Below are 25,807 nucleotides of genomic sequence, written 5' to 3'. Positions count from 1 at the left end.
GACAAGAAATGTCAGTAGAAAAATATAGACTACCGCGCTAAATATTTAGGCCAGCCATACAGCATAGTGTTAAGTCTCCACGAAACCACAGGCATATTCCTTTGCTTGCACAAACCAAGAACGAATCAAGCCATTCATGTCAGGTTCGATAAATGAACAAAGTGACCCGATTTGAAAATGGATGCCAGTCCACCACAGGGTTACCCCCAGCATTAAATTCGCCGGTACCCATTTATACAACTGGGTGGAGAGAGGCACTGTGAGAGTAAAGTGTCTTGCCCAAGGACACAACACAATATCCCCGGCCAGGGCTCGAACCCGGATCACTCGATCCGGAAACGAGCGCACTAACCATGAGGCCACTGCGCCTCCACACTCCAAAGCTTAAGTCATATCAAAAACTTCAAAGTTATAGACACGTGCAGACTTGTTTATTAAATATTCTCAGGTTTTGCTTACAACAGCTTACATCATTAAATACTTGATTCTATTTAAATACCTCGTTTTAACGCTACTGTCAACCTATGGGAGTTTTTCGTATTCCAAAAATAGGCAACTATGTGAAATTTGTTCTATTCTATTTTGACTAAATTAAAAGACACCTTTCAGTACAGCCAATAGGTTGAGTAAAACTATACTATAGTCGTTTATATAATCCCACACAAGGATAACAACACCTCTCTAAAGAGGATAGTTGGAGCAGGATCCGGTACGTGAGTTTCAGTGCGAGGTAACTGTATATTTTTAAGAAAATACTATATTTTTTCCTTAAAGGAATTCAAGGCACAATATCTACATGTAGAAAAAGCCACTGAATTGCGTTGTTTCTGCGCACAGTACTCTACAGTCTTCCGAGTCGAAAAATATCTTTTTACCGATAAAGTAGGTGTATTTCTAAAACGTTTGAAACATTCGTTTGTTTTCCAGATTCGTTCATCAGTTGTTTCGCAGTCTACTCGTATTTGCTGAGTGCGTCGTGCAGGGTGGACACGTCACCTCTGATGTCATTGGCCAATTTCATTATCTGGTCCTTAGAATCCAGGACTTCCACAGACTGTGTGTACGGGTTGTAACGAACCGAGAAAGGTCTGGGGATTTTGGCAGCAAATTCCCTGAAAGAAAACAAAAACGTAACCATTACAAATAAAACTAAGTATTTGATCTGATCCGTAAGTGACACGAAGGACTTCTAGGGTGACGGTAGTTCCAGCGACATGGGTAGAAATCTGGAGCGAAAAGGTCGCAAGGCAGGGAACAAGGCCATCAAAAACTCAAAGCTTGTAATCATAAAGTTACCTGACTTTTTCCTTTGCAGTTTGAAAACTGTCAGCCACAAAGTACACTGGTTGATACTTGGTTATAGGGTAGCTTTGAACTACAATCTTCTCTGGCTCAAACGGCCTCTTGTCTGGTTCATCAGTCAAACAGTACTACAATAAAACGAAATACCATCTTACTCACATTTTCATCAATTTTCATGACTGTACCCTCAGTTCAACATTTCCCCTTCCTTTTAATTATTTTCCCCTCCTTTCGTCCAGTTGTATCAAAACTCAACTATAATACTGATCTATAATACCCTCTCGCCAAAGTAGATTACCCATAAGAAAATCGGGAGTGTAGATAAAGGACCTTAGCTTTGACAAAACAATGACTCTTAATGACCAAGTTTGATTTTAATTAAAAAAACAACCTTAACTCACTTGCAGTTCACCAAAAGAAGACAACAGCCCAGCTCCATAAGCCTTGACTTTTCCTTCTTGTCTACACAATCCAAACTCGATAGTGAACCAGTACAGCTAAAGAGAACAGGATAAGTTGTAAGGCCAGCTAAAACAGTAGAGGACAGGATTTGAAAATAAAGAAAAGTAGGGAGATGAAAATGAAATGTTTATCCCGTTTGGAGTGCAACATTTCTCCAGAATCTAACAATATTGTTTTTATTCTTTGTATAATAACTTATTCACACTACTTTTAAACCTAAGTCTTTCAACGAATTACTATGAAATCAAATATTATCTGCAAGCATTGTAAGAACATGATCACAGAGAAATCGTAAAATATGTTCGAGAAGTTGTTTAGGAAAATCCCGCGTACTGCAAAGGTTGTCATGTCATTCCGGCAATGTTAACCTACGCCATGCACGTTGCTTACCAACCGCGAACACAGGTAATAATGGGTAATTCCCTTTGACTTGGTCTTTAAACACGTCGTCTCGAACTCAGATCTCCATGGTCAAGAGTGAGATCTCACGTGACTACAAGTGTATAACGAGCCTTACCGTTGCTAATTTGTCAACCCACTCATCTGGGGCTCCTAAAGATGCCAAACCAATCTCCTGTTGGGAAATAAACGAATGTATGAATGCAAAGGACGAAGGGTAACTTCCCCTCACTGAAACACCTTCATTCATCTCTCATTTGATTTGAATGCCCCTTGAGAAAATCTCTTTTACCTGACTAAACTGAGCAAAATCAGGATCAGCGAAAAGCGGTACGTGGCCTATGAGTTCGTGTACAATGTCCCTAAAAAAACGACAAAAACGAACAGTAAATATCACCAAGTGGAGATCAAGGTAAGCTTAGCTTGATCTTCTTCTTGATATCAATGATATAATCCAGGGAAAGCGGAATTAAGGCAAAACAGCGAAGTTTCAAGGCGAAATTACAAGTACTAAAACCATTTGCAAGGATGTCGACATCAAGACATAGACTGATAATATTATCTTTTTCCTCCTCACCCATCTGTTATACTGTGTATTGACATAATAATACAAAATGCTGATTTTTTTTATTTTCGTGTAACCATATTACTTACGGTTCAGGTGTGTACATGGGTGTTGAACCATGACGGATGTACTGAGTTGCATGAAACACACGGAAGGCGAGGCCAGCAAGAAAATCACGTGATGACAGTAGCCCAGCTACTGGACGAAGACTGAACCCTGAACACTCTAAGGAAGAATAACATACTCAGTAAAATAAAAGCAAGTAACCTTGTTACATCTAGGGTTCTTTTGTAATCTGGTGGGTGATGGATGGCTGATGTTGCAGCTTAAAATTATTATCTATGACTCAAAGCTTCCAGTTTGTCGATCAACTGATCGGTGAGTTGGTTAGATGATCGGCTGTAATTTGCTTTGTTTCATTTTATTCAGTTCCTGTTACGTGCCTCCTTACTGAACAAGATTCTTACATGTAGCCAGCGCTCCTTACCACGTAATAAGAAACAAATTTACCAGTTTGCAGTAAACATTTGTAGATTGGTTTTAAAAGTAAGGAAGGCCAAATCGGACTCCAGTTATGTTCAATGGTAAGTTGTTCCAGTTCCCTTTAGTCTTGGGTTTAAAAAAAAAAAAGTGGTAATTTGTTACAGATACCGGTACTTTGTTGTCACTTTGTTCAAGGATATTCGCAAAATAATAACTAATACCTTTTAAAAACTTTGATACTTCATCCTGCTGTGGAATGTTACCCAGCCTGTGAGTACGAAGAAGAACTGATTCGGAATCCTAAGTACATTTCACAATTGATAAGCAAGCAAATGTGCGTCTAAAGTTTTACAGTTAGCTGGCTTGTCCAGCCGAAATATAGTACACCAAATTTTAAATTCTTCCTTCATTGCATCGTTCGCTGCCTTACTTTGACTTAATTTATTAATTCTTCACTTCTTATTTTAAGCCGATTAGATCACTATTGATCCAACGTTCAGCAGGATTGTCGTCCGCGGTTAAACTTGCTTAAAAATTTTGTAATTTTATGTCCATGAATACGTCTTTACGATTCACTCTGTTTTAAAAAAATAAAGACTCGCAATCCATGTGTAGCAACCAGCAGAATCAAAGGTGTAGGGAGAAAAAATAGAAAAACTGTGGCCATAACGCGCACCATGTGATCGCGTCAGTGATATTTAGGCTAACCTGAGCTCTATTTAGGCTAACCACAGTGCCATTTCGTCATTTTGCCATTTCTTGTTTTAAGCACGCCCTCTGAGTACTATTAAACTACTAGGCCACCACTTAATAACCATTGCATAAGAACAAACCTACCTGTAGCCGCAGTTTTGCACCAACAGCGGCCACACGTAATTGTGTTCACGACAAGCGTGAGAAGGATAGAGCTTGCTTAACTCAGTAAACACCATATTCCTACAGGGAAACAGCGTGTCTCAATTGAATTACAATACTGTCGGATAATATGATGGAACTGAAAATGTTCTCTATAATAAACTACAGTCTATAATTTTCAAGTTAAACAGATCTATGATTTTAATTGTCCCCTCCCCTCCTGTTCAGTGGTCTTGTTTAGAGAAAGACGTAAGTCGACCAATAAGTTATCTCGTAATTATATACAACATATTTACAGCTCATGCTGACTCTGGGGTTCTATTTAACAAATATACTCCATGTTGCCGTGCTTCTGTTCAGTAACAGATCACAGATGACGTCAAATGTGGTAAGAATAAAAAAGTGGCACACGAGGCAATAGCGGAGTGTGTCACCGATGTTCTTATCACATTTTGAAATCTCCTATGATCTATCACAAAACAGACATACTGCAACATGGAATGTACTTGTTCTATATCGTAAAGGAACAAAAAAAGAATGTTAATGACGTCATCGATGCTTCTGTCCTCCAATAGTTCATAAGTTAGCACCAATTAAAATGTGAGAATAATTTGACTTATTATAATCAGTGATGGAAATACATTCCCTTACCACGTTTTAATCTCATCTTTTGTATACTCCACACGAGGGATAGGCTCACCACTGCAAATAATAATTTATTAGAAATAATTAATGCTTTACCATAAGGTCATTTTGTTTGAATTCATGAACTAACAGGATATACATACTGTCTATATTTGATTGCAATATCGGCAAACTCCTTTCTGCGAGCTCGGTAGACTTGATCTGTGAAGCCCTTAAAAAAGGAACAAACCACAACATTTTCATCATTAAAATTAATCACAAAAAAGTACTATGGTATATTACAAACCCACAATGTGACCAGCTACTAGTTGGCTTGATAGCTCATTTGGTAGAGCACTGCACCGGTGTCGCAGAGGTCATGGGTTCGAATCTCTTTTAAGCCTGAATTTATTTCAGGCTTAAATTCACAACATGACTTTACTTAATGCTGGAACATACAAAGCAATCTACAATATATACATTTATTACTTAATTATTGGCAAAAACTAGAGGACAATGTCTTTACCGGATGGTCAGAATCTAGCTCTGCTCCATAGCTCAACACTCTGTTGGCAAATTTGTCCAGGTCAGCAATCTTACGTGGAAACCATGGCACTAAAAGGGAACAACAAAAATACAAAAACTTGGCATCCTTCGGTAGCTAAATGAAGCAGTTTTATTACATGAACCATTAGCCATCAGTGCTTCTATTACAAGCAATTTTAAACATCATGATCAAAGATCTTCTTTTAAAATATCTTGAGAGATCTTGAAAAAAAATAACATGATAATTTTTTCCTCAGTGGTACAATAATAATTATTATTGACAACTGAAGGTCGTGTGAAATTAACCATAGCTGGAAGGTCACAGCCTCACATGAAAGTAGTATTAAAACTGAGTAAAAATTGCCATGTTTGACTTAAGATTAGAGTAAGTAGAGATCTGATAAATTAAGCTAGTAACAAAGTTTCAAGGCAGTTAGAAATAAAATCCCTTGAGTTTGTAGCTTGTTTTTTGAATTCTCACAATATAGGGAAGGTAATAGCTCACAATACAGAGAAGGTGATAGCCCCCATTTTCCTGGAAACTGAGAAATTTGAACAACACATTTTAATAAAATAATTAATACATGACATATGTACTAGTTAATAATTAAAATAATTAACTAGTACATGTCATGTATTTGATATTTTGACCCATCACATTATTACATACCATTCTGAAAATAAAGAAAAGGAGTGATCTTCTTAATTAAGACTCAATGAGAAAAAAAATCTGATTTTCTTAACATTATTATAAAGTGCTGACTAGTCTGTAGTAAGAAGGCTTCCACAGATAAATCCTGCTTATATATTTAATATACATGTACAGTATTCTGCCTGCTGGCAATGCGAATAAAAATTCCTGGGGAGGTACGTCCTTATATGGGCTATTACTTGTGGGATGTGCTGCTTGGTAGGATATGCTTTTCCAACATTTTAGTCTGGAACTAGGTTCACAGGTCTGAAACAGGGTATCATTTTCCCGTGGGAGGACTCCCATATTAAAAGGACAGGGGTGCTCATTGGAAATTTTGAAAAGAACCCCTAAGACCCCAAAGACCCTGTTTTGTGGGCGTGGCTTGAAATTTGTTTCACCCCTAAGAGGTACCAATTCTAAAACAACACATTATCTCCTGTCATATTTTTTTCGGCTCAATACCCTAAAAGGTACCGCAAAAGCTCCTGCTGTGGACCTTTTGAGGCCGAACACCCTAAGAGGTAGCAAAACCACTTTTTAAAATTATCCCTAAAAGGTAGGACAAGCATGCCCATCCCTTTTTACATCGAAGTCCCTCCCCCCCGGACATTTTCCTGGAAACATAGGCATACCAAAACCTTTGGACTTTGGGGACGGTGAGCTGCTTGCCCGAAAAAAAAACAAAAAAAGCCTAATTGGGTGAGTGTCAAAATCGGGATACAAATGCACTAAAATTGCAGGTAAAAAAGTGTTCACAATTCTCACATCTAATCATGAAACTGTTATAATTCCAAAAATAGTTATTTTGAAACCTTGCTACCCTATGACCTTGATCAACAGCTTACTAGATCTACAGGTAATAAAATCAGAAACTTAAATGAAAGTGCTCTATGATACCAGCCAAATACATGACAATCTATTTACTATTAAAAGGTTAATATAAAAAACTAACACGCAGCAAATATACAAAGATTGTTGCACACAGATTAGGCACAGGGTTGTGCACCTACTGGCGCAAAGACCAATGATGCGCATGTAAACACAGAAACATTGCAGTTGTTTTCATTTCAAAATTACACCTTTTGTGATAATTTGTGGACTATCATATCTCTAGAAGATATCATATGCTCAAAATAAGCTTAATTAGCATGCCATGAGCAACTTGTAAGTTGCTCACAGCTGGGCTTTAAATTTTTACCACATGAGCACCTCTGGAAAGAATAACTTCATGAACAGGATAATGAAGACATGCAGTAAATAGTACAAGTCCGAAAAGCCAATGCTTGGCTCTATTGATAATTTCCAGCTCTTTATTAATTATATAAATACAGGCTTTGAGTTCATACCTGTATTTATCACCTTTAATATAATTTATATATATATTAAACAAATTACTTGGATGAAGGTATTCAGCTGTTACCCACATTTAGTAACTTAAAAAGATATGACTGTACTGTGAATTAAATCCTTTTTCATTGGATCTGGTGAGAAATAGAAACTGTACTGTCTGATCGTAAATTGTGTCACACATTGACTTAGACTACATCACAAATCAAAGTTTACCAACTTACCATCAGCCAGGTCTGATGATCATGAGTTGCAATCAAACCATGACAACAAATTAGTTGTACGTTGTACACAAGAAAAATCAAAAGATATATTTAGTAAATTAACCAGAACTGCACCAAACTTTTATTTCATATATCCACGTGTTACATATTACATTTACTTTGACCCACAATTCAAACCATAGGAAATCCTACTGAAAACAAACTACAGTACATCTGTGCAGTTTACAAACACTGGTGCTGGTGAATGCAATGCATGTTACATTAGATCACATTAGTTTAGTATTGCAGATGCCTGCGGCTTTCATACTCTGCCATTTTTTGTATATGGACTTTAGGACTTCATCTCAAAATTAGAGTTATTATTAAATAAAAATAAAATTTTCTAGTTGTTAGTTTCCTCTATGTTAGCTACTAAATTTACCACTAAATTAAACTCCTCTTTTGACCAGTAAGTTCCTTCTTCCTTATCTAGGTAAAGGTAAGGTTAAGTCTGCATACAAGCCAAGTGGCCCATCAGGCTGGAGCTTATCCCAGATTATGTAGTATGAAGCCACTAGGAGACAGTATTTCTACTACCCCCCTGGATGGGATGCTAGTCCATCGCAGGGTTACCCCCAGCATTAAATTCACCAGTACCCATTTATACACCTGGGTGGAGAGAGACACTATGAGAGTAAAGTGTCTTGCCCGACAGCACAACACAATGTCCATGGGAAGGGCTAGACCCCGGGACCGCTTGATCCGAAGATGAGCACACTAACCTGATGAGGCCATTGTGCCTTCCTTACAACATGCTGTTTATTTAATTAGCTTAAAAATGTTCTCCAACTATTATGTAAGATTAATTTTGTGTTAACAAATGGTTGATAGTCTTGATCATCAACAATCCACATAATTTTCCATTAATATGCATCAATCATTGCCTTCACAAGTTTGGTGGCTCCTATAAGAGCCATTTTTATTCATAAGCATATAAGCTCACATTTCCTGCTGTTAAACAGCATTTTTAAGGTTGCTATTCTAGAGCAGCTAAACGTCGCTCGGTAGGGAATCTCTATTACACCACAAAGCTGTCTATATTGTTGCACTGAGCTGTGATCAAAAAAAGCTTTGAAAACTATACTTGTGTCCAGTTATATATACGTCTCCTGGTGAAATGACATGTCTATACTATTGTAGGACTAAAAGTATAGGTGTAAGGATTTCAGTTTGAAGTATTCTCTGTTTTCAAGTATTCTCTGTTAGTGAGTTTACATTCAATAAGTCAACGAATGTATACATGTAAAGCATCTTTGTCAAGACTTTCTCTCTAGAACAGAACTTTTTTCCAGGCCCCTCCTGCAGATCTGCCACTCCGTTGTCGAAGGCTAGTGGGTCAAACTACATGCCGATTCGCAGAAATCATACACCATATCTTTGAATCTATACGGCAAATACGTGACTGTGTGAATGCGCTAATGATGTAATTTGCCCCTGCTGTGGGGGAGGGGGCAAATTGGCGAATGAATCTGTCCGAAAAATTCTCAATACAAACTGGATTAGGATAATGCATTACACCATGTGAATGTTACAATATAATTTTAGAATAAAAATTTCAATCTTTGGAAATACATTCATTTATTAGTTAATAATTACATTGTATAAAAAATTTTACATCAAGCTAAAGTTAAACCATGTTACTGCATGTGGAACCAGGCCGCTATCTCAAACTCAAACCATTCTCCTTAAGATATAAAATAATAATGTTCAGCCATTTATTAAGTGCCAGACCAAAGGGTCAGAGATGTGCAAATGTCATATAGGGCATTTCCTTCAATGAAATTTAAGCTTAAATTATTAATAAATATTAATACTACATCATGTTTTCCTGTGAAGCACTCAAACTCAAAATTGCTTGAAGTTTTATTGTATTTTAAATCAGGGACTTTTGATGGGGCAAATTGAACTTTAAATAAATTGTTTATTTGATATTTTATTTTTCTAATGTTTAATTACAATCATCTTATATTTCAGGATATGATTTTCTCCTGTATGGTCATTTTTGATCCCCTTCAGAAATTTAGGTAGCACCCTAAGATAACTTGTTTAATATTGACTCAATAGGTGTGCAAAACATAATAAATTGTGCAGGTGAAAAAAAAAAACATTTTATAGCAGTAAATGTAAATCTTGTTTCAACAAAATAAACAAAAAGATAAACTAATTCACCCCTGAAGGGAAGCAACATCAGAAAAATTTCATTAAAAGCTGAAAACATTTTGTCACAGGGTTTAAGAAATATTCTTGTGAGAGTGCAAACCACTCCTGTCAGCTACACCTGATCTTTGTTTCCTACAGATTGACATGCATGGTAGACTCAGGTAGACAAGTTCCCCACACAGTTATACATGTATATCATGATAGCCAAATACTAAAGTTTACTGCAAGATAGCAGGCTGGGCAGGAGTAGTTTGTCATCAGTAACAAGAAGGCCCAAAGGAACTTCCATATATTATCAACAAGGTTGGAGATGCTCATCATCTTGCTTAGGAGTATACAATGTACATGTAAATCAAGGATTCTGGTCTCCCTTAGGGTGTTTATTATGAAATGCCACAGACTGTTTTAAGCTGTGAAAGTATCTTTTAGGGTGCACTTGAAGAATTTGTAATAAAAAACACTCTCATTTCTGTTTCTTATAGGGTCAATTTCCACCAGTCTCTCAAGTTCAGTCTACTACACGTAGCACAGGCTCAATTTCCTGAACAGGGCTGGTAACTGAGCCTATTCTGTTTTAGTGGTAATTTTTTTGGGGTCAAATAAAGTTTTACCATACCCAGATTGGTCTTCTTTAAGGGTTTAATTCAAATTTTCCGATGAGCACCTCTGACCTTTTCAACCTTTTCATATGAGAGTCCCCCTCCTGGGCGAGAAGGACCACCTTCATATCAAATTGGTTTACATTGGTGGAAAAAAGTTATTAAGTCAGACATGCATCTTCATTCTTGTGAGTCAATCTTAAGGTCCCCACAGAATTTCAGGGAGTAATCAACAAAATTACATTCTGTGACTACTTCATTTTCAGCTTTTACGAGTTTTTCTAGATATGCTACATATCTAGACTCAATGGTTTTATGAACAGGAAGGTTTGGGAATTTAGTTTAAAGTACCATACATACCTCCTCCTCCATCTTCTGAATGCAGAGTTATTGACAAAGCTTGGTCTTTCAAAGCGTTCAAAAACTTTTCAAGCTTGGCTCCTTGGAGTTCTTCACAATCCACAAAGAAATCATACTCTGTCTTGGAGCGTTTAGATGGACGCGATTCAATGTGTGACATGTTAACATTATGATCCTGTGAAAAGTGACATAAAATACACCAGGTAATGAGATATTGCTTGGTTTTTCTTTTGGTTGGGCACAAAAGGATTTAACATGGATGTTCCCGCCCATTGTTACTATGCATCCTTTCTACGCACAAATTTCATGTCACAATATCAAGTGCATGCTAAGGAAGAATTAATATAAACAAGTATTGGGTTTGGCACCAGGTGCGCTAACTTCACCTACAATTTACTCTCTTGGATGCTTGGTGACCCCCATTTTTCTTTCTGTAGATCAATTCCTTTCCCAATTTTATCCATTTTAACGAAAAATGAACAGGAAATCTATTCATGAGAAGTTACAAATATTTTGCTTTTTCTGCTCTCGTGTGAGCAAAGTGTTCTTCAAGTGTGGACAGGCAAGGTTAAAATTTCTTTATCTAGGCCTATTGAACCTTGACGAACAGCATCAGCTCCAAAGGTTTACTTAATATAATTAGCTGTGTTGAATTCAGTAAGTTCACCTGTCTAAATTTCATTAAATGTAGCTTTTTTATGTCCGATAGTTGTAAGCTAACTTCATCTTAAAACAACAAAAACCTCTAAAAACCCATGGTCTTTAACATGCCTTACTGTATCATGAGCATAGTAACCAACCATTTTTTTGGCTTTTTAGCAAAAGTTTTGGCAAAAGTCTTAACCTGATTTCATGATAAGTTTTAAAAAAATCTATTCATGAGAACCTTTTGGACGTGAGCATTCTTAAATTTGAATTTCTGTAGTATTGACTTTTTTCATTCCTCTTTTTCTCTCCTTTTCTTTTGAGGTTTTGTTCTCCTTGCGGTTGTCTTAGGTTCTCTTTGGTTTAGAGAGGATATTGACTCATTGCCTAATGTTTATTATGTGCATCTCTGGCCTATCTCAATTCATCTGTCATACTTGTTTTGTTTGGGAATGAAGCATATGTAAGACTCTATCCTACTTTATTAGAGGGGGGCGAATAGGGGTATGCAAATCCACCGATCCGTGCCTTTTTTCTGCCAAATCCGTTGATCCACCAATGTTTTTGTTCAAATCCGAAACCACAACCACATCCTGAAGAGTGAAACAGGAGTGTGCAAGTTCAAATTAAGGTGGCCGAACACAGTTTTTGCGCGCGCTTTTGCTGATGCAATTCAGCGCGTGCACAAGGATTCCAAAAAAACATGCCGTCAATAGAGTGATCATTTTATTTACTCAACACCCGCACTATCTGTGCTATTTTTCTCTATAATTGAACGCAGTGTTTTGATGGCTTAAGTCTTTTATCACAAAGATATGTTAGAAAAGATAACAATGCAAAGAACCCAACAATTCTCAGCTTTTTCTGTGTTACCGAAAGAACCCAGTTAAATGCAGCGCATGCGTAGTAAGTAAAAAAATTGCAATTTCTTGAGAACCACTCATTAGAATTTCATGAAATTTGGCACGAAAATACTTTAAAGTAACTGGATTATTGAAAATAATTGAACTTTAAGAAAGGAAATTCTAGATATTCCAGTAAACCTTCCACAAAGGATAATTAAAGATGTCTCTGTTAAATTATTAGCAAAATGGTGTTAACTTGTGAGAATCGTTACAAGTTTGTTGCACGCAAATTATAAAGAAAATCTAATGACTAGATTTTCTACAAATAAACAAAAACAATTTTAAAGGCCATTTTATTTTTATTCATGTTGCCATGGCAACAGCACGTCAGCTCAACCATCAAAAAACCAAGGTTTGTGTTGTTAACTTGCTTGCTGCCATTTTTGGCAACCGAGAGATCAAAGGTTTTAGAGAAAAAGGTGAATGAAGTACAGGTATCAAAAACTGTGTTCAGCCACCTTAAAGGTAAATTGGTAAATGTGGATACCATTGTTAATATCACCCAAATAGTAAAGACGGCAACATGCTTGATGACTATAACACAGTACAATTCCAATAACAGTCTCACACCTGATTTTAAATGAGCTTCGTTCAAAAACAGAAATAATTTGGATGAACTCACTAAGATATCGACCAAGGCTGAAGAAAGATCTATGATCCACATTATTTTGTTTAGGACCCAAGATCCAAACATCGAGACAGGCACAATCCGGAATCCGCGCCAAAATTTACAGCTGATCCACGATCCACTGTGTTTTCAAAATCTGTGAATCCGCTTGATTTATCGCAAAAATCCACAATCTGTGTGCTTTTTAAGGCCAAATCTGTCAATCCGAAAACCTACTCACCCCCCTCTCGTTAGTTGATTATCAAAAACATCAGCTGGCATTAAAAGTTATGATGTCACAAGTAGATCAAGAAAAATGGTCTCTCAATACCAGTTGTAGCTGGTTCAGGAGTTGAATAGGGTTAAACAACAAGACCAAAACTGTAAATTAAAGCCATTGCATATTATCTTCAATACTCAACTGAAGGACTTATTTGTCTGGGATGAATGTGACACAGCACTGAAACAGCATCATAGAAAAAATGAAATGACGATGAAAAGAAATAAGAAAACCAAGGAGCATCTTGCGTGCTCTTAGATGTTCAACGTTTACTAGACTGTTCACAGTCCCCTATTTCTCCGTGAGATCATAGATGTCAATCGTTGAGTTTGATGGGCGGCCATCTTGGTCTCTTGATGCGAGCGAAACTGGGTCTTGACTTCAGTATGTAACTTAATTTTCCAAACAGTTCGCTTTTGTGTTCAGGCCTCGCTACTTAGTATCGATGTTTGCATCTTGAACAATACTTTTACAAACTACTAAATCTCAAAAAATACTTTTTTCTGATTAAAAAAAAGGGTGTCTGCAAAAACCCAAATAGCGAATAGTCACGAATAGCGAACGAATAGTCCCAAATAGCGAATAGCGAATAGTACTAATAGTGAGAATAGTCTCGAATAGTGCGAATAGTGGTGAACAGTCTCGGATAGTGGCAAATAGTGGCAAAAAGTGGCAAATCATAGCAAATGGGGTACCCAGTATCTCGCAGTCAACCTTGCAGCAACATAGGAAGAGATTTTCCCACTAAAAAGCAGAGACACTTATCAGAACAAAAGATGTTTCTAAATGTAGTTTCTTCTGTTTTAACCGCTGCAAAAGCTTAAATACGTCTTTATTAGGTTATCCTTGTGTTTTCTGTTTTCTTAATGTCGGTGATGGACAGCCTTAGCCTGAGTCTGGAGAAGAAAAGGTAATAAATTCACTGAAATTGTTGCTTATTTGGATAATTAATTAATGCAGGATATTAGACCTAAAGCAGTGACTATTGACGACTATTCGTCACTATTCCCCACTTTATGCGACTGTTCGCCACTATTCGCACTATTTGAGACTATTCGCACTATTCGGGACTATTCATTATTCACTATTCGTGACTATTTGCTATTCACTATTCAGGTTTTCCAGACACCCTAAAAATAATGATGCTTGGGTGTTAATATTTTGCGTCAAATCACTGGAAATTGTGTTCCGCGGTTCCCGATTTCAAAAATTTTCTGGGGGGCATGCCCCCATACCCCCTTGGAGGACAAGGGGCCTTTGGCCCCTTTTATCAGCTCCAGCAGATGCTAACAAAAGGGAGACACCTACTTCAAATCTTACTGAAAGCACTGGCATCATATAAATGACAGTTAACTGGACATACATGTATTTCCCTTAAAAATAGTGATCCCTTTAAAAAAATGCATAGCCCGTTTTTAGGTCCCACAATTATAAACAAGTAAAAAAATAATGCAGAAAAGCGGGAAAATGTATAAATAAGTCAACCACATTCACTGCTTTGTCTAATTTGTAGAATTTTGTTCCAAATATGGGACAAATTATACATGCAATTGAAGATCCTTATCCATTATGACTGAATTGCAGCTGTTCATAAGGTAAAAAAAGCAACAAATTTTTATGACAGTTCATGTCAGCATGTCATCTGTTCAAATATACTCCACAGACATAATCATTTCAACAATTTTCATCCATCAAGACATTTTCACAAGTTGGCAACTTTTTGTCAGTTGATAAATTCCTATCAGTCTGGTGAACTGACACCAGAAAAAACAGTTTTAACCACCTTATAACGATATCTGCAAAATTCCTGCTCTTTACATGTGCATCTAAGTTACTAAAATGCCATTCTTGGATACAAGACAAGATTCTGATGGTAGGAAGCATCTAAACGTCTCCAAACTACAATATCAAAGGGTTCCAAAAAATTCAAATAGAAAACAAGAGCCTCTTCAATGACCATCCACACCCTCCCCCTCAACCTCACCTTCACCCATCCCCCCTCCATTCCAGTAGCTTTTTCATCTTTGCTGCTTTGGGATGAGTATTAGCTCTTGGCCTAGCTAGGAGGGCCATGAGTTTATCAATTACCTTGGTGTAATTTGTCAAGTGTTACCCTCAGAAAATAAAGTCGTCATCAATTTATTATTATCAAATTTAAAATTTGCATATTCAAAGGAGGTGGTGAAATTCGTTTGTCTTGTGTCATCATGCATAAGGGCTGCAAGTAGGCTAGAAGTACATGTATATTTATAACTTGATAATAAATAAAAATAACTTTATTGACTACATATATAGCACCATTTCTACGTTCATGGCGCTTTACAAAGAAACGTGATAAACTATACAATCAGTAATAAACTCTAAGACTTGAGTACACAAAGAACAAGGTTTAAAAACTAAGTAATAAAAACTGAATTGTAGGCATTGTTAAGACTATGCTTACAATGTCTTACCTCAAAAAGTTTCAGAGCCCTGGCTAGGGACCCCACTTTCTCTTTTAACGCAAACACTATTGATGTATGTTTCTTTTCTCCAGTTTCTGCCTGATGTTTCTGCGTAAAAATAGTACTATTTAAGCCTTATATATGAAATAATCCACACAATAGTCTTGCTACTGTAGCCTCTACTGTGGGCGGATTGATTAGCATGATCGCAAAACAACTTTCAAATTGGTGTTCTATCTGTGAAACAAGTACACAGAACCAACTCAGTTGTTTAGGATTAGAGTTTGACGAGAAATTAAACTGGAAATTACCTTTCGATTGCTTGCATCTTCGTCCGTATCGAAGTGTTTTCTTTTCCCCGCTACCGCTGCGTCCATGTTGTTCGCCTTTGTATCTCGAAAGAACTGCGCAATGTTGACCACGTGACCAGAACCTGGGGGCGTGAGCGGAGGTGTGGTTTCCTGTACCACGAATCAGACCACAGGCAGCCCAAGCTCTCTTTGTAAACCACACGAGCAACGCAATATGGCATCGAATTATAAGGGTTTATATGGGATTTTCTACAAGATATCCCTGGAGGTAGTTAAAAGTGAAAATTCTCAATAAAAATGGCTTACCTTATTCCATACGTGTGTTGTTTGCTCCTGGTGTGGTTATTTTACCGATTTGACTTGATTTAAGCAAACTCTTTTGAATTCCGGTTTTCCCTTGGAATTCAAAAAAGTCGCTTAAATCAAGTTAAATCCGTAAAATAACCACACCAGGAGCAAACAACACACGTATGGAATAAGGTAAGCCATTTTTATTGAAAATTTTCACTTTTAACTACCTCCATGGATATCTTGAAGAAAATCCCATATAAACCCTTATAATTCGATGCCATATTGTGTTGCTCTTGTGTTTCATAGATAGAGCTTGGGCTGCCTGTGATCAGACACCGGGACGGTTATTTAACCAAAGTGCCCTCTGAGAAAACCTGTGAACTATTTCCTTCGTGTAATATGGAGTTACCCTTTTTCATAAAAAACACTAATGTCTTGAGGAGGAATAAACAAAACAGGCACCCATTGGGCTTTTGGCAATAACCCCTGGGCCATGGGGGAGAGGTACTCCCTTATATGGACTATTTATGTGCGGCCTCAAAGGGTATGGTTTTTCAGCCGTTTTGGTCATAAATAAGGTATCGATTTTAGCCATTTTGATCATTAATAGGGTCTGGTTTTTGCACTCTGGTCTTCAATTAGGCATGGTTTTTAGAAGAAGCTACTTTTTCATCATAATCAATGCGACCCATCAACAAGAGCTCTTCACGGTGCCTTTAACATCAGTCTGAACTAGGGAACTAAGAATAAGGCAGGTTTCAACCAGGGCATCGATTTAGGGTCAGGTCATAAATAAGGTATTGAAAATCGCAGATTTTGGTCATAAATAGGGTAAGGGTTTTGGGAAGCGGGCCGCACACCCCACCCAATTTTTCTCGGAGTACCCCATGTCTTGAGTAAACCTTTCGCAGCATCTTAGTCAACGTTGCAACACGTACCCTTCAACAATTGACATTTTTCCAATTTCCCCAACCAACAAATAAACCAGAAATTTTAACACACAATTAATGAGCAATTTGAACTAATAGTTACAGGCTGCTTAACACTTTCCCTGATCAAAAAATCGACAAAGTGTTTTTAAAATTATTTTGAACTGCGAGTTCCAGTTTGGCCCTAACACTTACCGCAGTGACAAGGGAGGGGAAGGAGAGAGAGCCTGGGATCAAGGTTTACGATATATGCCTGGCTTGTATGTCTCTCGCCCGGGGATTAGGCTGATTGAGGGTGTGAGATTACTGACATTTCAGGCTATTTCCTGGACTATTTTCAAGGTTGAATATCTTGGCGACTTTCTTAGGTAAACCATAAAAAAGTTTGGATTATGGATATTTGGTTATAATCTTCTATTTTAACTTAAAATCAAAGCAAGTCCAGTTTCATTGCATTTGACCTTCAATATAAACTAGAACCTGGTAACTTTAGAAGCCCTTCCTCACTGTCTTGTCTCTCAGGTGATCTCTTGTGAAATCCTATGAAAACATATGTCGATAAAATCCAAACCTTTCATAAAGAGTAGGAACAACAAAACTCTTGTGCTAGTCTTCAAGGTTTGCTTATTGCCTAGTATATCAGCACAAAAACCCTAGGAACAAGGTTGTTATCTGGGCTACACCAGGGTATCTTCACTGCACTGGTCCAAAGCCAAATAAAGAGTCATTATCAAGTAAAACTGGTGAAGATATAGCTCTTTTAATACATCCTTGTTACAACTTTACAAAAGCATTTTGTTCTTTTCTTTATCTATAGTAATCAAAGCACTCTAAGTGAAATAGCATTGAGTACCTTTTTACTAACTTTGCAACTTTTCAGTCAAAAGTTCTTCACAAATCTTGCAATCCACAAGAGGTACAATATTCTCCTGGCAGAACTGTAAATTGAAAATTGGACTGTTAAGCCACAGTAAACACTGCACCCAGCAGATGTCTACTATTTAGCACTAGTATGTTACCAGTTCTTAATAGTTAATCAATATTATATAGCTACACAGAAATGTGCATTGTTTTAATAGACCATCTTTGTATTGGATTATTCTTGGTATTGGAACTGCAGTAATAGCTTGCAAATGAGGCCAATGCGGGAAAATCGTTTCAAATGCAAAGGACATTAATCTCTTTGTATATTCCCCTGCATAAGTCCCATTACAAGCTAGTTCCAGTCTAATATCAAGAATACGAATATGGCCCATTTGTATAACCAAGAATTTATAAAATTCTAGAACACTGTAAGTGAACTGGTTCACCTCAGCTTCGGCCTCTTCACAAGGTAGTGTCTCACCACATTACCACACACCGAGAAGGGAGTTTAACATATCACGTACAGTACGGTATTTTTGACTAAAAATTTCAAGGTGTTTGGAAACGTGATGAGACTCTGTCTCAAGTGATTGATATACATTCTCCATCAAAAGTAAATCCAAGGAGTAAATGGAGAAATAAAATTGCAAAAAACTATCCTAGATAAGATCAGAATGAAATCCAAAACACCTTTCAGGCTACATTAAGATATCTTTCATGTTAACTTGACAAGAATAATATTATAAGAATTATAATAAAAAACCTATTTTTCTCGATTTCCACTGCATTTCAGACAACCAGATATATACATACTAGTTTCCCCATATCATTTAGTCCCTTTCTGCACATAACCTTACTGAAAAACATGAATGGAGTGTCCTAAAATATCAATCATTAACACTCGATTATCATTCAGCACAGCAACTGAATATGGTCCCACACTCTGCCTGAGCTGTTGTTCAATTTTACTAATAAACAATCCATCAGGTGTAAACAGTTGGAGTCTCCTATTATGAAAGTCGCACACAATTAAATTACCATCTTTGTCAACAGAAAGTCCAAGCGGGCCATTTAACACTCCATCTCTATCTATCAGCTTAGATATATTTCCAATGTTAAATGCAAACTGCCCTTCCACACTGAACACCTTGACACAATTAGCTTCAAAATAAGAAACAAAGATCTTGTTCTGGTGACAAATAGCAAACTCAGGGGAGGTGCCACAGTCTGGGGCACTGAATGACCTCAGCAATTCTGTTCCATTAGTGGAGAGGACTTTGATTTTCTTGTCGCCTTTGTCACACACGATTAAGTGATTGTCAGAGCCGACAGAAAGACTGGAAGGATTTATCAGGTGCTCATTGACTGTGCTGCTTATGAGATTACCAGTTTCACTGAAAACAAAAATCTTATTGGAGTCAAGAACAGTTACATCCCCAAAGCTCGTGAATGCCACTGACTTTGGTTTATTCAGTTTCTCAGCACCAGTCTGTCCAAAGTCTCTCAGGTATCTCCCATTTGAATTGAACAACTGAATTCTCCTGTTATCAGAATCTGCTACAGCTATGTTTCCAGTTCGCTTGCTTACAGCAATAGAAACAGGCCAGTCAAATTGCCCTCGCATCCTCCCAGATGTTCCAAACTTGAACAACAAACGGTGATGATGGGGCATCACTTTCACTTTCCAGGGACTGCCTGCCAATGCCTTACCATTGATGTCAATTGAAACAGTATGCATACCCACACTCTGTGGTGTATAGGCCACCATATATTTCCCATCTTTGTAGTCCTCAATGTTCTTGTTTAAGAGACTTCCTTGTGGGTCTACCACATTCACAGTCATCTGGTCATCTTTGTGATAATACTGCTTACCTTCTTCATCAATAATAGTGACCTTAAAATTAGTTTCAGTATCCACACTTGTTCTTACAAGACCCTTTCCTTCAGCCACTGATTTTGAAGCATCAGCATGCTTAACTATAACATGGCCCTGAATTAAGCCCTGGCTTGTCACTGCATAATCAACATGTTGTGGATCATACAATTCCATTTTCTTCAGATTAAGGAATGCTTCACCCTGTTTTCCATAGTTACTTTGAGTGTGAAGGATTTCTTCACTCAGGTTCCTTTCTATGACGGCCTCGCCAAATTCAACAAAGCTGTTCAACTGAGTAACAAGCAACTGAAAGTTTTCTAGCTGTGTTGAGTGGTCCCTTTGTTGTATATCATGAATTTCATCTAATTTGGCATGGATGGTTGTTTCATGTTCACGTAAACCTCGGATAACTTCTTCCACTGTTTCAGTAACTTTCTTGCGGGCAGCAGCATTTTCCTCTCTACTTCTTTCCATCAGTTGAACTTGTTTGTTCATTTTACTTTCATACAACACAACAAGTGGTTTGAGTTTATTTATCACCGACCTCATTTGCACTTTATCTTTGTCGGCAGCTTCATGAATACCTATCATGGCGTGTCGGTCATGATCCGCTTCGCAACATTTCTGGCAAATGCAGACTTTGCATTGCTGGCAATAATATTTTAACGGTTCTTTTAGCTCGTGGCATTTCTGTAAACAACAAGTTGGTGCACGGATTGACTCTAAGACTTGCGGTGCTTGCAAATTCTCAATCAAAACATTGCGATGACCACGAGTGCCATTTGTGCGTTGATGAGAATCAAAACAAGCTGTACACATGAATCTCACGCACACAAAACAGTAGCAAGTTGCTGTGTGCATTTCTTCGCAAATGCCGCATCTCTGAGCCTCTGTACCATTGCCTCTGAGTGGAAGAATATCCAACAATCGATTGAGATGAAAAGATGTTGGTAAGTCGATCAGAGTTTCTGGGATCAACACGGAAGTCCGACAAACAGGACATTCCATCATTTCTTCTTCGACTGGTATTTTCTTGAGGCAATTTAAGCAGAATGAATGCAGGCACGGGAGAGTTTTGGGATTGTCCACTGTTTCTAAACATACAGGACATTCTGCTTCTTTCTGTAGCTGCTTGAAAAGCTCCTGAGCGTCCATCTTTTAGCTTGGAAGGGGAACTCGAAACTATCACGTGACTTGATCAGCTGAGCTGGTCTGGAGAAGGGCGGGGGCAGGAGAAATTGACGCGGCGCAGAGAAACTTGCGGGGTGCGTGACAAGGGAAATAAATCTTGTCTGGGAACATCTGTAGCGATCATGAACATTTTCACTATCAGGATACGTTATACGCTCTCATCTTGATCCCTGTTAGCACCAAGACTCCTGCTGGTGCGGCGTAATGACCCTTTTTCACGGTTATTTTTTCCTTCATTTGCACCCGGTGGGAGGGGAGGGGTAATCCAACGTGCATGTGAGGCTATTTTTTTTTTCAGTTTTTCTACCCGAAATATTGTTCGAGTCCACGTTAAATTTTAATATATAGATTTACGCCAGCCTAAAAGCGGAGCTCCGGGGCCGGGTTGTTCAGAGCCCGATTAAGCTAACAGGAAAAGGTAGAATTTTGATTTGAGTTTTGTAACTTTTGCGGTGAGGTTTCCTGTATATGTTTGGCCCTCTGTTTTGAGTCTTATTAATCACCATATACACAAAAAAAGCAGAAAAAAACATTTGTCAATAGAAGAAAAAGTTATAATTCGGTTAACTTTTAATCCTGGGTTAGCGTTAACCGACTTCCGAACAACGCGTGTTCCGGACAACGCGTGTTCCGAACAACGCGTGTTCCGAGCAACGCGTGTTTCGGGGCGCAAGTGAGTTCAAAGTACGGAACTTGATATAGTGAACGGGTCATTTTGCAATTTATGTGCGTTGGCTGTTGGGCTGGCGTTACATATCTTCGCTACACTCTGCTGACGAGCCCCAAAAAGGGCGAAACAGCTGTCCACTGTTGCGATCCTACTTTATCGGTTCTTGTCATGTTGGTGTCTCGAAACGTTTTTCACGTAATATCAGCCTTGCAGTATATTGTTTGTCTTCATACATGTTTTTGGCTGATCAGATCTCATGTAGATCCTACGTTAGCAGCGTTTATCGTATGCGGTCCCTTGCAGTTTCTGGTTTCCGAACAATCCTGCCCTGTTTTCAACAAGTTAACCTGATATGAGCCCGCGATCCAATCGCTCACTCGGTCAGCGGTCAACTTCAAAAAAACACGCGACCTCGATGAGCTGTACACTTGAGCCCGCGATATGGTCACGTGATACGGGTCAGCGGATACCTTGTTTTGACAGGTGTCAATTGATCGTAACATGGATGTCCAATATCAAAGAAGTACACGGTAAACCAAGGCTGCATGTCTCTGTCAACCTGTTATTTGGAGTATGGCCGCCATGTTGCGTCGTCGTCGTCGTCGTCGTCGCCGTCCGTCGCCGTCAACACAGCGGTCAAACGTCCGCGCATGTGCGAGCTATGGGGCAACTAAAGGCGGCCAAAATATTTTCATAACCTTGTTCTTTTCGTGGGTCATCGGCATCCTATAAATGACATTGTCCTCGTTATTTATATATTTGTTTGTGTTTTAGCTTGTACAACGAGAGCGAACAGAAATAAGAGTTAAAAATTGTTCTACCTTCTGCTTGTTGCAGGTCTTTCCTTTCCGCGGTATGTATTTTCCGTGCTTCTTGAATTTTTTGTCCGCCTCGACTTTGCATTTAGTGCACCAGTTTGTCCAAGGTTTGTAGTTTGGAAAAGATTTTCCCACCTTGTCAAAGACCTGGTACAGGCGGTTTGGGATCGGTATTTTGGCTAGCTATGCCCCCATGACGATGGAAATGAACATCGTTTGTAGTTCGATTCATCTCGTTCCTGTGCTTCAGACAAATCCAGGATCCGGACGGAATCCTCCCAGTCCGTGCCAAGATTTTTCCAGCTTGTCTGAGCGAAGCCGAATCACTGCAACTGTCTTTTCCTTCTCCAGTTTTTTCTTCTTTTACACACTGCTTGTCGTCCGTTTCCGGCGTCACGCATCGTGTGATTAATAAAAAAAAAAACAAATGTATACTACGCCGTCGGCTCGTACCATGACACTGGTTTTCAAGACTTATAAACTTTTTTGGTAAAGCTTAAAACAAATGGTAAATCAACAGAATACCGGTAACTTAATTAACTTTGTGCCTGAAAAGTCTTAAGTTTTCCTTTCACCTACTTTCTTTTCCTTTTGCAGATTTCTATCAACTTTTCAATTTTTTTTCGTAAATTTTGCGTGACACCGGTTGTTTTCCATGTTTTCCTTTAAATTTTTGAGCGGGAAATTGGCGCGCGGCTGCCAAAAAATGTACCCATTTGCGCATGCCCGACGTTTGACCGCTGTGTTGTCGCCGTCGCTGTCGTGCGTACGCGCCCACGAGCAATACCGCTAGCCATGATAACCATGAGAAAATCAACTCATGGGTTTCCTTTTCTTTCCTATATGAGTATGGGGCTCCGCTTGGCGGCCCGAGTTCCACTATTATACAAATAACAAAAGTTAACCCTGAGACTTTGTATGTAGGTCCGTTACCATGCACATTTAGTAGGCAATGGGCCTTCGTGCTGGTCATGGTTACTCTACTTTCTGCTGCTACACACGGGCCGTGCTGACGAGACCCAACTGTGAACAGGTCGAGACAGCTGTTCACGGTAGCATGGTTTTTTGGTCGACTCTATCATGCCATTTCGCGTTAAGTTGCCTACGTAGTATCAGCCTTGCTTAATGTGACTTCAACTGTTGGCTGACCAGATCATTTACAGATCTTTTACTTACACCAGCAGCATTTTCGTTTGCGGCTCCTTGCCATATTTTCACGTGTACAGCCACGAGTGCATGTGTTATTACAGAACGACGACAAGTCAAAGACTACTGCAAGGCCGACACAACGTAGTGTATTTGAAACAATATTTCGGGTGGCCAGATCAGCCCTCTTCAGGTTTAGCTGTAATATCTAAACCCGAAGAGGGTTTGCGCCGAACCAACGTTTCCTATACTGAGCAGGTAATCTTCCAACCAGGGACGAGTCTGCTCGATGTAAACGGGCCCGTAGTGAGGTATATCCTTAGAGAGGATCACTCAATTAGTCATGACAACAGAGCATTTTGCCCTAAAACGGGCGATCAGAAAAGGCCATACAAGTTCACTATAAATAACAACCTCTTACCAACCGAGCGCGATCGAGGGCCATACTAGGGAATATTGGCCCAAGCAGGCGTGGTACTGTGACAACGAGTTTTTCCACTCTGGACTCTAATTAACTAGGGGAAAACGGGCATTTGAGAGGCCTAACTGGCTGGAACCTGGTGCGCTTGACTCTATACATTTAACTTGACTCGGGAATTAGCTCAGAGCACCTCGCTTACTGCGGGAAAGGAACTTGTCACGGGTTCCAAAGTACCGACGGATCTGCGACTACAACTGAAATCAGGACACTCAGAAACTTGGACTTCACAAGTTTATTCTTCGTCCTTCGCTATACGTCTTCGATGTACGTACAACTCGTTGATGTAAAATCGTAAATCGTCGAGATGTAAATAGTATTACAGTGAACAGAGTACTGTACTTATACTAACGCAATACACGATTGCTTCATGTAAGGAACAAAATAAAGACGGCTAAAAAAAGTTAGCTTGAAACTAATAACAACCGAAAAGGTATGAATAGACATCTGAATAGAGTCGGCTTCATTGAAATCGTCCACTAACTCAACTCAGTTTACAAGATGAATGTGCCAACAAGACTTAACAAAAGTTTTATGCGTAGGCTCTATATTCAGCGAAGAATGCTGCATAAAATATACCTTATTTTGGGAGTGAGGTCAAAAGGAAAATTGAAACTAGAACAAAACAGCTTTTCTTTATACTTTCTCTCTGTATAAAACCGTAGTTTGAACAGCGACCATCTTTACGCGAGCGTATTAATTATTAACCTCTTACTAACCGAGCGCGAGGGCGAAATATTGGCCCGAGGCCGTGGCAGTACGGACCGAGCGCAGGATTTACGGTATGCCCGAGTTCTAAACTTGCAACCTCGTTCTCAGGGTCTCTCATACCTACCTACCTACCTACCTACCTACATACATACGTTTATTTGATAAGTAGGTTTAAAATAAGCAACTGTACAGCTGATGTGGACCTACGACTACTAAATCTAAATAAGAGAAACAGAAATACAATACAATTGTCATAAAGCTAAAATAATATATACAATAACGATAAAAAGAGTAATCAAATAATTTAAAAATACCTAAATTCAGGGTTCTTATTATAATTTACAGAGCATTCCTTTTGGAAACTGATGTCTCTGACATAGGTCTTGATCGATTTTATCTTCCTTTTAAAAGAAAGAGGGTTTTCAAGCTGTTTGACAGTCAGGTAAAGAGTTCCAGGCGATTGCAGCTCTGTGTTTAAATGAACGACGGCCCTGTTCAGTTCTTGGCCTAGATACAACAACATTTAACGATTTCCTAAGACTATAAGACGAAGCGTTTTTAACAACTAGACTATTAATATCATCTAAACCTAGATTATAAAAAGCTCTATGCGTTAAATTTAGAATACGAGAACAATAAAAATATTTTAATGGCATCCAATTTGCATTTATAAGTACTGTTTCGTCTTCCATGTCTCTTGGTAGTTTATGGATAAGTCTTGCTGCTCTCAGGTGGATTAGTTCTAGATCTTTCATCAAATAATCTGAGCGAGAGCCCCACACAGCCATACCATATAAGACGCTTGGGGTGAAACTGGTAAGATGAGAGACCCTGGGAACGAGGTTACTTAACTTGAAGTGACGTTACTGTGGTTAACACACCTAAAGTTTCGCATTCCGATCCTCTGACGGGAAGCTATATAATGTACATTCACTTTATTTTGAAGCATGCTAGCAGAGTGGCTTCAGTCTTTCTTAGATAA

General features: G+C 38.5%; 2 protein-coding genes and 1 pseudogene across 3 annotated transcripts; all 3 read right to left on the bottom strand.

The window, feature by feature from the left end:
* Positions 1 to 409: 409 nt before the first annotated feature.
* LOC110044906 (phenylalanine-4-hydroxylase-like) lies at positions 410 to 15,976 on the bottom strand. Of its 2 annotated transcripts, XM_020750481.2 has the most exons (15): positions 15,852 to 15,976; positions 15,550 to 15,648; positions 10,660 to 10,834; positions 7,502 to 7,513; positions 5,217 to 5,305; positions 4,855 to 4,922; positions 4,718 to 4,768; positions 4,049 to 4,147; positions 3,433 to 3,479; positions 2,818 to 2,953; positions 2,456 to 2,525; positions 2,282 to 2,338; positions 1,704 to 1,799; positions 1,297 to 1,430; positions 410 to 1,112 (listed from the first exon to the last, which is right to left on the bottom strand). In XM_020750481.2, exons 1-15 carry the CDS (start codon positions 15,915 to 15,917, stop codon positions 953 to 955), a joined length of 1,359 nt encoding a protein of 452 aa, XP_020606140.1. In that variant the 5' UTR covers positions 15,918 to 15,976; the 3' UTR covers positions 410 to 952. The 2 variants fall into 2 exon arrangements, with proteins under 2 accessions (XP_020606140.1, XP_020606141.1); XM_020750482.2 differs by lacking the exon at positions 7,502 to 7,513.
* A 1,839-nt stretch (positions 15,977 to 17,815) lies between these two features.
* On the bottom strand, positions 17,816 to 21,033 carry LOC110044905 (tripartite motif-containing protein 2-like). Its single transcript, XM_020750480.2, has one exon. The coding sequence runs from the start codon at positions 20,964 to 20,966 to the stop codon at positions 18,789 to 18,791; it is 2,178 nt and encodes a 725-aa protein (XP_020606139.2). The 5' UTR covers positions 20,967 to 21,033; the 3' UTR covers positions 17,816 to 18,788.
* Positions 21,034 to 25,063: 4,030 nt separating this feature from the next.
* Positions 25,064 to 25,688, bottom strand: LOC149118389 (uncharacterized; annotated as a pseudogene).
* Positions 25,689 to 25,807: the final 119 nt, after the last annotated feature.

This window comes from Orbicella faveolata, unplaced genomic scaffold (genome assembly GCF_042242905.1).
Source record: "Orbicella faveolata isolate gen_17 unplaced genomic scaffold, um_ofav_v1 contig_1, whole genome shotgun sequence".
Classification (NCBI taxonomy): Eukaryota; Metazoa; Cnidaria; class Anthozoa; order Scleractinia; family Merulinidae; genus Orbicella; species Orbicella faveolata.
Note: the sequence above shows the minus strand (reverse complement) of the source record. Positions and strands in the feature narration are given on the sequence as shown.

What these genes read in the sequence shown, in the direction of transcription:
- LOC110044905 (XM_020750480.2), bottom strand. Translation starts at nt 20,966, where the DNA reads ATGGACGCTCAGGAGCTTTTCAAGCAGCTACAGAAAGAAGCAGAATGT.
- LOC110044906 (XM_020750481.2), bottom strand. Translation starts at nt 15,917, where the DNA reads ATGGACGCAGCGGTAGCGGGGAAAAGAAAACACTTCGATACGGACGAA. An exon ending in GTGCAAAACTGCGGCTACAG is followed by an intron (nt 3,480 to 4,048) that starts GTAGGTTTGTTC and finishes TCGTACTCACAG; the next exon opens with GCTGGGTAACATTCCACAGC. An exon ending in ATTTTGCTCAGTTTAGTCAG is followed by an intron (nt 2,339 to 2,455) that starts GTAAAAGAGATT and finishes ATTTCCCAACAG; the next exon opens with GAGATTGGTTTGGCATCTTT.